At 37.1% G+C, this 14,415-nt stretch overlaps 1 protein-coding gene across 1 annotated transcript in view; it reads right to left on the bottom strand.

The window, feature by feature from the left end:
- nonC (serine/threonine-protein kinase Smg1) overlaps positions 1–14,415 on the bottom strand; it is a 794,437-nt gene that overhangs the window by 283,151 nt on the left and 496,871 nt on the right. The window contains 1 exon segment of the mRNA XM_068225601.1: positions 2,667–2,944. Coding sequence (XP_068081702.1) covers positions 2,667–2,944 — 278 coding nt within the window.

Genomic DNA, 14,415 nt, shown 5'->3' with positions numbered 1-14,415 from the left:
AGACACATCGAAGTGTGTGAAAGTGCAGAAAGCTACCTCTGCATGTTCCAGAAGATGCATTCTATCATGACGCGGATAAATTTTGAATTTAAATTACTCTAACTTACTGTAGTTTTAGAATGTGAAGGTAGTTTTGAATGAATAGTCTGAATTTCGGTAATGGGGCCGACATTGTACTTCGAATTACAAATTATCCATATTTCGAATTAAATCAATTTAAATAACATACAAAACCGTATCTCGTCTTTCCGGGAATGAGAGCTTCTTCGAATTAGGCGGCATTTTGAATTAACCAATTTCGAATTATCGAGGTTCTACTGTAATTGGGAGTAAGTGGCATTTCTGAACAATGATGGCGAAGGGGTTCTATGATGATGATGATGATGGCAATGAAGACGATGATGATGAATAAGGATGTAAAAGAGAGGGAACATATCTGTAAGACCTGAAACAGGGTATGGTTCCAGTGTATGGGACCCTCACCCGGATTACATGATTCAAGAACTGGAAAAAAACAATTCAAAGAACAGCAGCTTGATTTGTTCTGGGTGATTTCTAACAAAAGAGTAATGTTACAAAAATGTCAAAAATGTTACAACGCATGGTCTGAGAAGAACTGGGAGAAAGGAGACGAGAGTTGCTCGACTAACTGGGATGCCCTGAGCTGTCAGTGGAGAGATGGCGTGGAATGACATTAGTACACAGATAAGCTTGAGTGGTGTTTTTGAAAGTAGGAAAGATCACAATATGAAGACAGAGTTGGAATTTAAGAGGAAAAATTGGGGCAAATATTCATTTATACGAAGAGGAGTTGGGGATCGGAATAATTTACTAAGCGAGATGTTCAATAAATTTCCAAATTCTTTTCAATTATTCAACAAATGACTAGGTAAACAACAGATAGGGAATATGCCACATGAGCAACTGCCCTAAATGCAATCAGTGGGGATTGACTGATTGATTGACTGACTGACTGACTGACTGACTGAGATGATGTCTTCATCAAGTATTGTATAATGTATATTGTATTTCAGAATACGTGTTGGAGTTGTGCTGATGATTTGTATTGATTTCTTGTGTTTCTTACAAGTACTGCGTTCAACTCTCTCAGCACAGTGATGTTGATAATTGCCGTTGTACTGTAATTGAAGGTTTTTCAACTCAAATCGGTAGTGTTTTTCAATGTTAATTTATTTCTCTGTGCTGCTGATATTTTTTTTAATAACAAAGTGTGTGCATAGGATTTCATACGCTTAAATAATATCACATCAGCGATGGTTTAAGGGGGTGCTCTCATCACCTACGAGACTGGACTTCACTGATGAAGGGAATGCATAATGTTCCTGAAACATGTATGAATGAATAAATAATTTTATATTATAAAAAGTGTACTGACAAGGTGGACCCAACACATTTTAAATAGTTTATTAATAGATTCACCTACGAGAACTTGCTAATTTGAACATTTTATAATGTTTTGATCAGGGGTTCAACCCCGAAGAATCTGTATAATTGTAAAATGCAATTTTGATTTGCCTAAAGTAGCATCCATAACAGGTGCAATAAACTCTCTTTTACAAGATTCGTTGTTCGCTTCTCTTTTGTTGCAGTTTTATCCATTCTCATCCCCCGTCCCTTCAAGTTAATTTACTTAGATATCGCCCTCATGAACCGTACACACCCTGAAGGTTACAGGAGCACTTTAAGGGATAGGCGGTAGGGGGTAGTACAGATAACTCAGGTTCAATTGTATATATAATTTATATTTTCACAATTTGCTTTAGGTCTCACTCTGATACAGAAAGGTATAAGAATGGGAAGGAAGTGACCATCGCCTTAAGGTATAGCCGAAGATTTTGCTTGGTGTGAAAACGGGAAACCACAGAAAAACATCTACAGGACTGCTGACGAGGTTCAAACTCAGTATCTCCCGAGTGCAGGCTAGCAGCTACAAGACCCAAACCATGCAGTCACCAACTCGGTCTTTTCCGACAAAGAAAAACCTGTATTCTTGGGTATGAACAGGACTTATACTAGATGTATGATGTATATAAGTAAGATCACTGCACGAGCACAAGTACATAAGACTGACGTAAAAAATAAATAATTCGATGCACAAATGCAATAATGTAGAGTTTCTTTCCTATTTCTTCTACATATCACTGACACAGACAGGTCTTATGGTGACAATGGGATAGAACAGACCTAGGACTGGGAAGGAAATGTCCCAGTAAAATGGAACAGAAAACCATATTCAGGGAATCATGTGGACATGTCAAGTGTGTGCTGTATGTTGGATATTCAGCCCGAAGGCTGGTTTGATCCTCTCCAGCTCCGCCAACAGCTGTCATAAATGGCCTAGGCGTCACTGAAAAGGCGTACTAGGGAAATGAGGAGTGAGGTAGTTTCCCGTTGCTTTCCTCACCGAGCCAGCAGTTGCTATTACATATCAGTCTGCCAAGCTCACTGAAATGCATGCACCAACTGACCCTATGAGCGATATTTTCACACCATTCATAACAGGGACTGGCTGCATAAACAGTGGTATTACTAGCATTCCTTATACCTCAGTCACTTTCATATTGTCAAAGTCAAGGATGAGACTGAGACAGGTCAATGATTAATATTAAATTAAAATTATGTCAACAATACTAAAGTTTACTCACCACTGGGTTGTGTCCCAGACGAAGACTGGTTCTTTATTGTTGTTAAGGCTGCTTCACGTTGTTGCCATCTCTTGTAGAGACCAAATAATGGTGTAACCCCATCAACCCAGCTGATGAGCCCACTACGGGGTCCCAGTGGTATAACAGAATAATGTCGAGCTTGATAAACTTGAGAACTTGACCCCTTCTGATGCATCATAGTATTAGCAATGCTTAAAAATTGCATGATACGTTCATCTAAGTGAAGATCTTCAAGTCCTTTGAACAAGTATGTATACCTGTAAAAAAAATCATATTTTATGGTTTACAACAGACTATGAAAGACCTCACCCTTGAGACATTAGCAAGAAGGACCTAAGGTAGATGCACCGGTAGCTGACACTTCAATATTTTTTTTACATAATCCAGGGAAAAAAATTTGCTAAACAAATCGCACATTATCTATATGTACCATCAGATAGATCATCTCTTTATGCCCAACAAGATGCATAATAAGTACACATTCATGTAATCATCCGGCTCCATGGCTAAATGGTTAGCGTGCTGACCTTTTGTCATAAGGGTTCTGCGTTCGATTCACTGCAGGGTCAGGAATTTTAACCATAATTGGTTAATTCCACTGGCTCGGGGGCTGGGTGTGTGTGTTGTATTCATCATCATTTCATCCTCATCACGATGCGCATGTCGCCTACGGACATCAAATCAAAAGACCTGCATGTGGTGAGCCGAACCTGTCCTTGGACACTCCTGGCACTAACAGCTATATGGCATTTTATTTCATTTCATTTATGTAATCAATAATTGTCCCTTAAGTCATTGGGCCAGAGCCACAGAACCATTCCATGCTTCGTCTTGGTGGACCAAATGCCGGACGATGGAACTGTTCCGTCTTCTCACTATACTACGTAATTCAGAGCGAGTTGCGTTTGTGATTTGCGCAGGGACTCTTCCTCTCCAATGTTATATGGTGTTTGCTAATATATATCGATAGTGTGCTTGGTAATATTAATTTGAAGTGGGCTATCTCTAGACTTTGAGATTTGCTTGTGAACAAGATGGCTGCCGGTGAATGACTGAAAGTTGCCGATATATAACTCCTTTTAGAAAGTAATGATGATTAGGAATGTAATTTTTCAGTGAAATTAGTAGTACTATTAGCAATATTGTGAGCAATGCTCCTGATGAACAAATAGATATGGAAATTGAAGAGGAAGTGCGAGGAGATGGCCATGTTACAGCTCAGCAGACGGAATGAGTATGTACTCATAATGCTAATAAAATAAATTTTATTCCTTGTTCCACAGTTTGTGGTGTGAATGCAGTTTGTTTTCATGTATATTTAAATCTTTAATGATCATATAAGTAGAAAATTTCTCATCATGTGAAGCGCCACTATATTCCCCTCAATGGGTTAAAAATATTTTTTAGAATGTGTGTTTTTGTACTTGTAACTGACACCTCATTGTTGCTCATCTCCTAAGGTTGACCCTTTTTGTATCTATTAAATTACCCTTTATTCAAATAATCATTGTTTGTAAGCTACAGCCTAAACATTTTTTTTTTTTGCTAGGGGCTTTACGTCGCACCGACAAGCCTAAACATTACCGATATCCTGTACATTATACGCAGGATACCACCCTCTAGCCTTGTACAGAACAGCAGTTATTGGTATTCCTTATTTTGAAGCTGCTGTATTTACTGGCATTCCTCGTTTCACCTCATCCAATGTAACAGCCACAGATGACTGTGGGTACTTTAAAAATTTAGGCCTACTTTGTTGAGGGTCCATTTTATATATTTTTGAAATATACACACCATGTATCAGCTTTGGGTTATGGCTTATATCAGCTACTTCCACATGACACATGGCATCAGCTTCTTCTTCTTCTTAAGACGCTGTCTCCGAGCGGAGGTTGGTGAAACACGTAACTAGCTCTGATCTTGACAGCGCAGAATGGAATGCCACTTCTGAAGTACAGCAGTGCCATCTTCAAAGGTCTTTTAGTCATGAATTTCTTCTTCTCCCAACAGATCTCTTCCCCTGTATCTTTCCTTCGATAATAAGCTGTAATAACTGATACCTCTCACCTCTCATGATATGTCCTAGGTATTGTGTTTTCCTCTGTTTTATGGTGAACAGTAGTTCTTTTTGCTTTTTCATCCGATGAAGGACCTCAGCATTTGAGATTTTTGGTACCCAGGATATCTGCAAGAGATGGCGATACAGGAACATTTCGAAGGCATCAATACGTTTTTCTATGATTGGATCCAGAGTCCAGCTTTCACATCCATATAGGAGAACAGAAAATATATAGTAGCAGATCATACGAATTCATACTTGGAGACTGAGATCTGATCTCACAAATAATTTCTTCATGGTAATGAATTTTTTTCTGGCCTGCTCAATTCTAGATATTATCTCCCGTTTGGAGTTACATTGGTCATCAAAGATGGTATCCAGATATTTGAGAGAAGACACTTGCTCAACTATTTTATCTTTTATTGTAAGATTTGTCCGAACTGTCTTCTTAGAGAACACCATCAGTTTCGTCTTTGAGGGATTAACATATAATCCAAACTCTTCACTGTGCTGAACTAAGAAGTTCATCATGCACTGAAGGGCAGGCATGTCATCAGCTATGACAACAGTATCATCTGCATATCTGATGTTGATGATTTTCCCGTTAATTTTGATCCCATCGGAGTCTGCCAATATTTCTTTAAAGAAACAGAGGTGACAGTACACAACCCTGGCGGACGCCCTTGCTGATCGAAGCAGTTTCTGAAGTTCCTTGATCAGTTTTGACATTTACAAACTGATTCCAGTACAGGTTACTGATTATACGTAAGTAACCGGAGTCAATACCTGTTGATCTCAGAATCCCTATCAGCTTTAGGTTCCCTTATTGGAGAACCACATAAAAAGAAATATTATATCTAGCTAGTGTGTATGTAAATATGTACGTATGTCCAATCTTTGTCCAGTTTACCTACAGGGTCAGACATGAACAAAAATGAATCTTTGTAGATAGTTTTTAATAAGCAGATGCCCTTCCTGACACCTACCTCATCAGAGTTTTTGAGAGGAGTTTTTCGAATGATGTGGTATATGAAAGCAGGAAGGGAAAAGGTGAAACCTGGTGCCGGCACATAGCCTACTCCTGTTGAAACGCACCAAGGGGTCTGCTCAAGGCTCCACATCCCCATCCGGTGAACGAATCAACATCAACAGCGTCATATGCCCTTGCTCCATATGAGCACTGCGGATATGTTTGGAATTTAATCCAGGCATTTGGCGCCCAATCTGGTGATTAGAAATTGTATACCACCACCTTTCCTACGCTGCTGCAAACATTCTGATGGTGAAATCTTTTTGTCAACGGGACTTGAACCAACTTACCACGGTGTCGGACAACACAGACTTGGCGCCTTAACGATCATGGGCACCATATTTATGTCTAGCTAATATAAACTGACTGTTTCTAATTTGAAACATATCAAAATCATTTTTTGTATCCTCAACTGACATAAGTGTCAGGTATAGGTATAAGGTCCCACTATGGTGTACCAATGGCTGATCCTCCATAATTTATGTGATAATTTATAACTTTCACTTCAACCACCATATAGAGCTCATACACATTTGTTGAACATACTATCAAACATTGATTTAGCTTACAGAATCCAATAAACAAAACATAATACCGTATTTACTTGCATTCTTATGAAAAATGCTAAGGTTCCCTCCAAACTTTGTTTTTTGATGCTCCCCTTCATACAAAGGATTTGCAGATCTAGTTTATAACTTTCATTACTGCCAACTCATTTTTCTTCCAAAGGGAAACATTTGAACTACAAACTGATACAAAAAAAGAAATTAACTATGAGTGGAGCAATTCTCACTTTTCTATACCTTAAGTTAGGCTGTCAGCTATAGGTACAAGGTCAGGCATAGGTGCATCTACCTCTTGTAGAAAATAATGATGTGACCCCATCAACCAAGCTGATGAGCCAACTACAGTGTCCTAATGGCATTACAGAATAACATCGAGCTTGATACACCTGAGAACTTGACCCCTTCTGATGCATCATAATATTACGAATGCTTAAATATTGCATTATACATTCATGTTTGGCAATGATGACCCCATCATAATAATAGCCTAAATATGAGTGATGGTATACCATCAACACCCGAACCTAGCAGGAGCTGGACAAGGGAAAATTAAAATGACGACGTTCATCTAAGTGAAGATCTTCAAGTCCTTTGAACAATAATTATGAATATCGGTGAAAATAAAAATCATATTTTAAGATTTACCACAGACTACGAAAGAGAGACTTCATACTCGAGACATTAGCAAGAAGGACCTATATGCACAAAAAGAGCATAGTAGTAAAACTTTAAGCAAAGAGAACCACAATATCATGGGTAGATAGCTCCCTACTAAATACAGGCTACCAAGCAAAAGCTAATAATGTAGTTGTCTTTAAAACGTACATGACCTAACAAAACTAAGCTTTTTCTTTAATGTTCTTAATTGCTGAACAAAGCAAATCCCCATCTTTCCCACATTTTAAATCACTGGAGTCAAGAACATCGAGCCGAGTGAACAAATGATTTCTTGTAAGTTATATACAAGAGTTGGGGCAAAAGTCATTGGAACTATTTTCTTGTAGATATGAGAGTGGATCATCAACTGCTGTTTGTTGTATGGAAGGTATGCAGGCATAGTGTGGATTCATGACAACAAATGGCTCTGTGATTGCTGGTAGTAATACAGAGCGTGCTGTGAAATCAGTTTTGTGGCGAGCGTCATGTGAGATGGAAGTAACCCATGTTGAGCAGCTTACACACATCAAAACAGCCGTTCTTGGGGGAGAAATGCGAGAGAATGTCACAGTAAATTGGTGGAAGCCCTTGGGAATAACGCCCTCCCATACTGTACAGTAGCATGGCGGGCAGGAAAGTTTCAGCAAGGACGTGCGGCAACCACGTTCCAATATCCCGGTTAAGGAAACAGTAGATATCATCTAGAATAATTTGTGAATCAAGGTCATATCACTAAGCCAGAGATCAATGATTTCATAAGAATTCCCAAATTTGTGTTCAACAACTATTTCAGTTTTAAACAAAAAGTATATCAACAGAAAGGTCTTCCAATGGTGGCCAACGACTATCTGGACCATTTGGAACATACCAAGATTATTAAACAAATACAGGGTCTGGAATTGTGGGTCTGTTACGTAGATGACAGGTTCATAGTGATAGACCAACGTTTAAACAGTAGCTGTAATATTCTCAAATTTCTTAACTCATTGGACCCTACTATCAAAAAATACAGTTGAAGATGAAATTGATAATTCTCTCAATTTCCTTGATATCACCATTATATGACAATAAGATTAGTTTGCCTAGATAAGGTTTATAGAAAGCCACTTTCTCACCTATTACTACTAAGAATTACTTCTCTGCATATCGGCACTCAAAAAATAGAGCAGCTTATCATAGCTTCACTTATCGTGCGTTTAACTTGCCCCTTTTACGCAAAAAGTTGAATAAAGAATCGCAATTTGTAAGCAACTTGGCTAAGTTTAATGGGTTTAGAATCAACACCAACAGAATTATTGGAAAAATTTGTAAAAGAAGAATGCTCTATGTTGGTTCCTGAGTCACATAAAAAACTTAAATATGCAACCTTCACTCATATCTTCCTGGTATTTTTCAAGTAACAAATTTATTTAAGAAGCATGATTTTCAAGTGTCTTTTTTGACCTGTAATGCTATTTGCCATTTGTTTTTTAATCACAATGTTATAAATTCTAACAGTGATCCTTTTTTCTGGTTCAGGCATATACTGCATAAGTTTACCTAGGCCCAATGTAAGAATTCGTTTTACAACCTGACACCTGGAACATGTTAATGCTGGAAAGCATCGTAAGTTTTCCTCCATGAGTATTCATATGAGCGAAGCCGGGCACTCCTCCAATTCAATCAAGATATTGCCAATTTGCAATGGGTTAGCAAACGCAACCTCATGAACATCACAGAAAATATCTTTGGATCAGTTTCATAATAATTTCAATTTAAATGACATTTTAGAAAATAAAAGTCCTTTATAAGACCAAATCCCTTCCTTCCTTGATTTGCTCAGAACTAATCAAGCTGGATTCCTTGTAACTAAACAACCCCTTCCCTATACTTCACCTGCTAATGCGTATTCCCTTTCTCCTTTCTCTTCCCCCTCCATCTACTGATCAAGTTCCTTGGTGCACAAGGCACACTGTTGCAATACTAGAATCATCTGCAAGATTATTATGAAAAATGATTCAAAACAAGACCAATTCTGTAAGGACAATTCTACCTCATAGATTTAAAAAAGTGTATATTAAAATATAGCCAGAACAAGTGTATGTGTATTTTTTCTGTTTCTTAAAGACTAAGTGTTTTTATGCATTATATTTTTTCTGATTTTAGTGGACGTAAGAGCATGTTTGTAATTTATAGTAATCATGAGTGTATGGCAATTCTTTGCTGCTTTTACATGCTATTTTTAATCCATGCTGGAAATAAGTGGCTGATGATGTCTTAAAACGACGAAACATTTCCTGCAAATATTTTTTATATTACTGTAATTGCTAACATGATTATATTATGTACTGAAAAGGTGAAAACCTTTGTCTTTTTATTTTGAAGTATCTTACTGTCAATATGGATCAACAATTAAGTTTTTAACATGTAATACATACCGCATAGTCGAGCAGTTTGTCTCCTTATTCCTAAGGGTTCCTAACCCAAAATTTGCAATAGTTTTGTAACAATACTCTTCTGTCAGAAATTATCCGCAACAAATTATCACGCATTTCTTTAGACATTTTCCAGTTCTTGAATCAAGTAATTCTGTTGAAGGTCCCATATAACTGGAACCATTCTCTAATTCTGGTCATATCAGAGACTAATATGCCCTCTCACTTTACATCATTACCACAACCCCTAAATACCCTCATAACCATATGAAGAAATCTGTAACCATCCTGTTTATTTGATTACCCCAATCAAGATCTTTCCTTATATTAACACCTAGGTACCTACAGTTATCCCCATGAGGTACTTTCACCCCCATGAACACAGTAATTAAAACTCAGAGAATCTTTTGTCTTGGTGAAACTCACAAACTGACTTTTCACCCCCTTTACCAACATACCATTGTCTGCTGTCCATCTCACAATATTGTAGAAGTACTTTTGAAGTCGCTCACAATCCTGTGACTTATTTATTGTCCTACCCAGTTTAACATCCTCGAAAAGCTTTATCCCTCATTACAGATTTTTACTCATCACCATCATAAAATTCCCTTGTCCAGCTCCCACCAGGTTGGTATGTTTCTGGCATCTTTTCATCTTCCTCTATCCAATCACCATTATTCCTCTATAACTGCGTACCAATCCACGTTTCTTTTAATCAGAGTTAATGGTGCAAGTGTAATGGACTAGTATAACTTGGAAACAATTCTCTAATCCCATGGGTAAATAGTGAAAATATCACTCGATTGATAGGTATTTATTATTATTATTATTATTATTATTATTATTATTATTATTATTATTATTATTATTATTATTATTTGAGGTTGGGTACGAAGTTGTTTAAGTCTATCATTATTATTATCTACGTAGTTATGTATAAGAGGTTATATACAGACTTCAAAATCAAATCAAAATCTCTTTATTTTCAAATGAGATGTCTACCTCGGCGGCAAATGGTACGCTAAATACATTATTGTCAAGCACTAAATTTTAAATTAACAGGAGACGAAGAAAATTTTCCTAGAATACAATATTATACAATTTACGCTAATAATTTTTTCTATGAAACACACACATCATCCTTAATAAATTTATATTGTTTACAATTCTACTTATAATATCTTACAAACATAGTCAACTCATATACAGTACGGTATGTGAAATTACTTCTAATAATACTATACAACTGGTATATGATTAAAATTAACATTGAATTTATTTACATATTTATATTTTACCCATTTTGGAACCTAAGTAGCATAACGACCTGCTGCGTCTTAACCAGAGCCCCTTTTGCCACCACTTTTCAGAGTTCCTGAAGGGCCTTCATAGCTACTGTAGCGGTCCCAGGGCCCTCAAAGTCCCCACTGTACTTCACCCCTACAGGCAGTCCCCTACTTGGGCTGTCCAAACTCCTTAGACCAGGGGATGGAATTAATTTAATCACACACATTTTTTATTTACAATATCCTGCACTGGTCGAATGCCCTCCAACATTTAATTTATTATCTCTGTTGTTGTTTATTCTCTTCTTGAATATCTGTACAGATTTTGGAAAAGGATCAAACACTACCCCTGGTAAACTGTTCCACTCCTTCACGCCCTTCCCAATGAAAGAAAATTTACCCCAATTGCTTCTGCTAAAATTCCTTCTAATTTTGTACTTGTGGTCAGTTCTACCAAAATAATTATTTTCCAACTGAAGCCTCTCACGGATATCTCTCCATGCTGCTTCTCCTGTATAGGCTCTATATAATTCTATAAGTCTAGTTTTCTCCCTTCTCTTACTTAAAGTTTCTCACCCAAGTTCCTTTAACATTTCTGATACACTACTCTTCCTCCTGAAATCCCCTGTTACAAACCTTGCTGCTTTCCTCTGCACACCATCTAGTTCTTTTATTAGGTAATATTGGTGAGGCTCCCAAACACTGTTTGCATATTCCAATAATGGACGAACCATACTTAAGTAACTTTTTTCTTTTAATTCTTTGTTGCATCCTTTAAGTAGCCTCATTATGACATGTAACGATCTGTATGCTTTCCCAACAATGTCATCAACATGACCCTTCCAGTGCAAATTAATTTCAAATCTCACACCTAAGTATTTGCACTTGCCATCTTTTGGGATAACTACCTGATCCAAAGTATATTCAAATTCAGTTTTAAAGCTCCTGTTTGTAAATGTTGTAACAGTTGATTTGCCTCCATTAATCTTCATATTATTTTCTTCAACCCATTCTTGGATACTCTCAAGGTCCCTTTGTAATTCTGAACAATCCTCAATGTTATTTATTTCCCTATAAACAATTATGTCATCTGCATACAATCTTATTTTCGATGTTATATTGTTCCCTAAATCATTTGCGTACATTAAGAAAAGTAACGGACCGATTATACTACCCTGTGCAATTCCCTTCCAAACTTACTCTTCCTGTGATATATTATTTCCTACTTTGACTTTCTGAACCCTTGAATTTAGAAAGGTTCTTATCCAACGTATAACCCTTACGTCCAATCCTATTCCCTCCAATTTCTTTAATAATATTCCATGTTCCACTCTATCAAAGGCTTTGGAAAGATCTATGGCTATGCAATCTAACTGGCCTCCTGAATCTAACTGATCTGATATGTCCTGCTGAAATCCCACCAGTTGTGCCTCGCAAGAAAATTTCTTTCTAAATCCATACTGGCTCCTCATGATCCAATTTTTATTATCACATATCCCTCTGATGTACTTTGCTATTAAACTCTCCAGTATTTTACAAACTATACTGGTCAGGCTGATTGGTCTGTAGTTCTCTGGTTTCCTTTTATCACCCTTTCCTTTATAACTTGGTATTATTATAGATTCATTCCATTCCTTTAGTATTACACTATTATTTATGACATAGTCAAAGAGAAATTTTAAATAAGGCACTATATACCACCCCATTGTCTTTAATACCTCCCCAGTAATTTGATCACTTCCTGCTGTTTTTCCTTGCTGAAGAAGTTGAATTTCTCTGAAAATATCTTCATTTGTGAATGAGAAGCTTCTTTTATCCCTGTGTTTCTCTCCCTCTCTATCTTCTGTTACGGTTTCCAAGTCCTGGCAATCTTCTACTGAATCTCTGAATTCCCTACTAAAGAGGTTTGCTTTCTCAGTATCTGTTAAATAGTGTTCACGCCCTTCTCCCACCATTGTAGGAATTTCGATTCCTTTTCCTTTTTGATTCCTAATATGTGAATACAGCTTTTTTCCATTTCCCTTTGTGGTCATTACCCTCTTGAAGAATGCCATTCATATAATTCTCTTTTGCTTCCTTTTTCACTCTATTCAGTTCCCTCATCAGCTTTTTTCTAGTTTCTTTATTCTCTCTGCCTTCTTTGATTTTCCTGTTTACTATTCTACATTTTCTTTTTAATTTTCTTATTTCCCTTGTGTAATAAACAGGGCCTGAGGTCATTTTACCCTTCTTAACAGGTACAAATCTCTTCTCTCCTTCCCAAATGATTCCTTTAAACTTAGCCCAAAGTGTATCCACATTATTCCCTTCACTTATCCAACAACTGAATTGTGATTTAAGGTAAGTCCCAAATTCATCAACTTTAGTTTTTCTGTATAATTTCTTGTCTTTTGTGACCCTCTTATTAAGCATTTTTGGTACGAGTCCTACATCCATCATTACAGCCTTATGGTCACCTATTCCTTCAATTACCTCAGTTTTTTCAACAATTTCCCATGATTTAACCAAGAATACATCTAGTAAGTTATTGAGACGAGTTGGTTCTTGTACTACTTGTGTAAATCCTCCCTCCCAAATTAACATATTTGCCAGTTTCTGTTCATGGGCTTCACTTGCAGCTCCATTCCAATCAACTTCAGGCAAGTTTAGATCTCCCCCAATTATTACCATATCATTATTGTTTTTATGAGTATAATCTATTATTTTCTCAAATATTTCCATGTCTCTTTCCTCTCTTCCAGGCCTATATGTTCCTATAATTCCCGCCTCCTTCATATTATCACAAACTAATTTTATCCCTAATATTTCATCCCTTTCATCAGTAAACCATTCATGTGAACAGTAAGTTTCCTTCACCAGAATAAATACCCCTCCTCCCTTTTTATCTTCTCGGTCTCTACGATAGACTGTATACCCTTCTGGAAATACTTCTGTATTACCCACCCCTTCTCTCAACCACGATTCCACTCCTATCACCACATCCATCTCATAAGATTCCATCAATGTACCGAATTTTAATTGTTTATTTACTACACTCTGACAGTTTACTAAGAGCAATCTCAGACCTCCTTCCTCTCTAAAACTTGACTGTTGCAATTGGGTAACGTTTGACTCATGAGTTGAGAACTTCCCTGGAACCCAGATCCTTGTACATAGATCTTGATTTAAGGGTCTGGGTTTTCTGGCAAGTTTCCCTGTATGTGCCAGTTTAGTGGTATGGGTTTTCTTAAGTACAGATTAGTTTGCAAATCTCTGTTGATAATTGTAGCAATTTGTCTACAGAGAGTTGCTTTTCCATTACCATTTAGATGTAACCCATGTCTAGTGAACATTTGCCTGCCAAGACCTAAAGTATCTACTACATAGACATTTCTAAAACTCTTACATAATCTCTTGATTTTTTTATTTACATCATGTACAGCTTTGTTCACACATGAGTCCTCTAAAAGGTCATACCTGGGTGGTACATTAACTACAATTACTTTTGAGTCAGGTAGTTTGGAAATCTTACCTCTGAGAGTCGTAATTAGTTCCTCACCTTCATTAGCAGCAATGTCATTTGTACCACTCACAATCACCACATAATTGTCCTTCTCTAACACAGGATCACAACTTGAAAGCACGTCTTCAGTTTTGGCACCTGGTTTTGTTAGTCCTAAAACCTCAGTCTCTGGATTCTGCAGCTCATCCTTGATGCCTTCTGCCATACCCCGTCC

This window comes from Anabrus simplex, chromosome 1 (assembly GCF_040414725.1).
Source record: "Anabrus simplex isolate iqAnaSimp1 chromosome 1, ASM4041472v1, whole genome shotgun sequence".
Lineage (NCBI taxonomy): Eukaryota > Metazoa > Arthropoda > Insecta > Orthoptera > Tettigoniidae > Anabrus > Anabrus simplex.
Note: the sequence above shows the minus strand (reverse complement) of the source record. Positions and strands in the feature narration are given on the sequence as shown.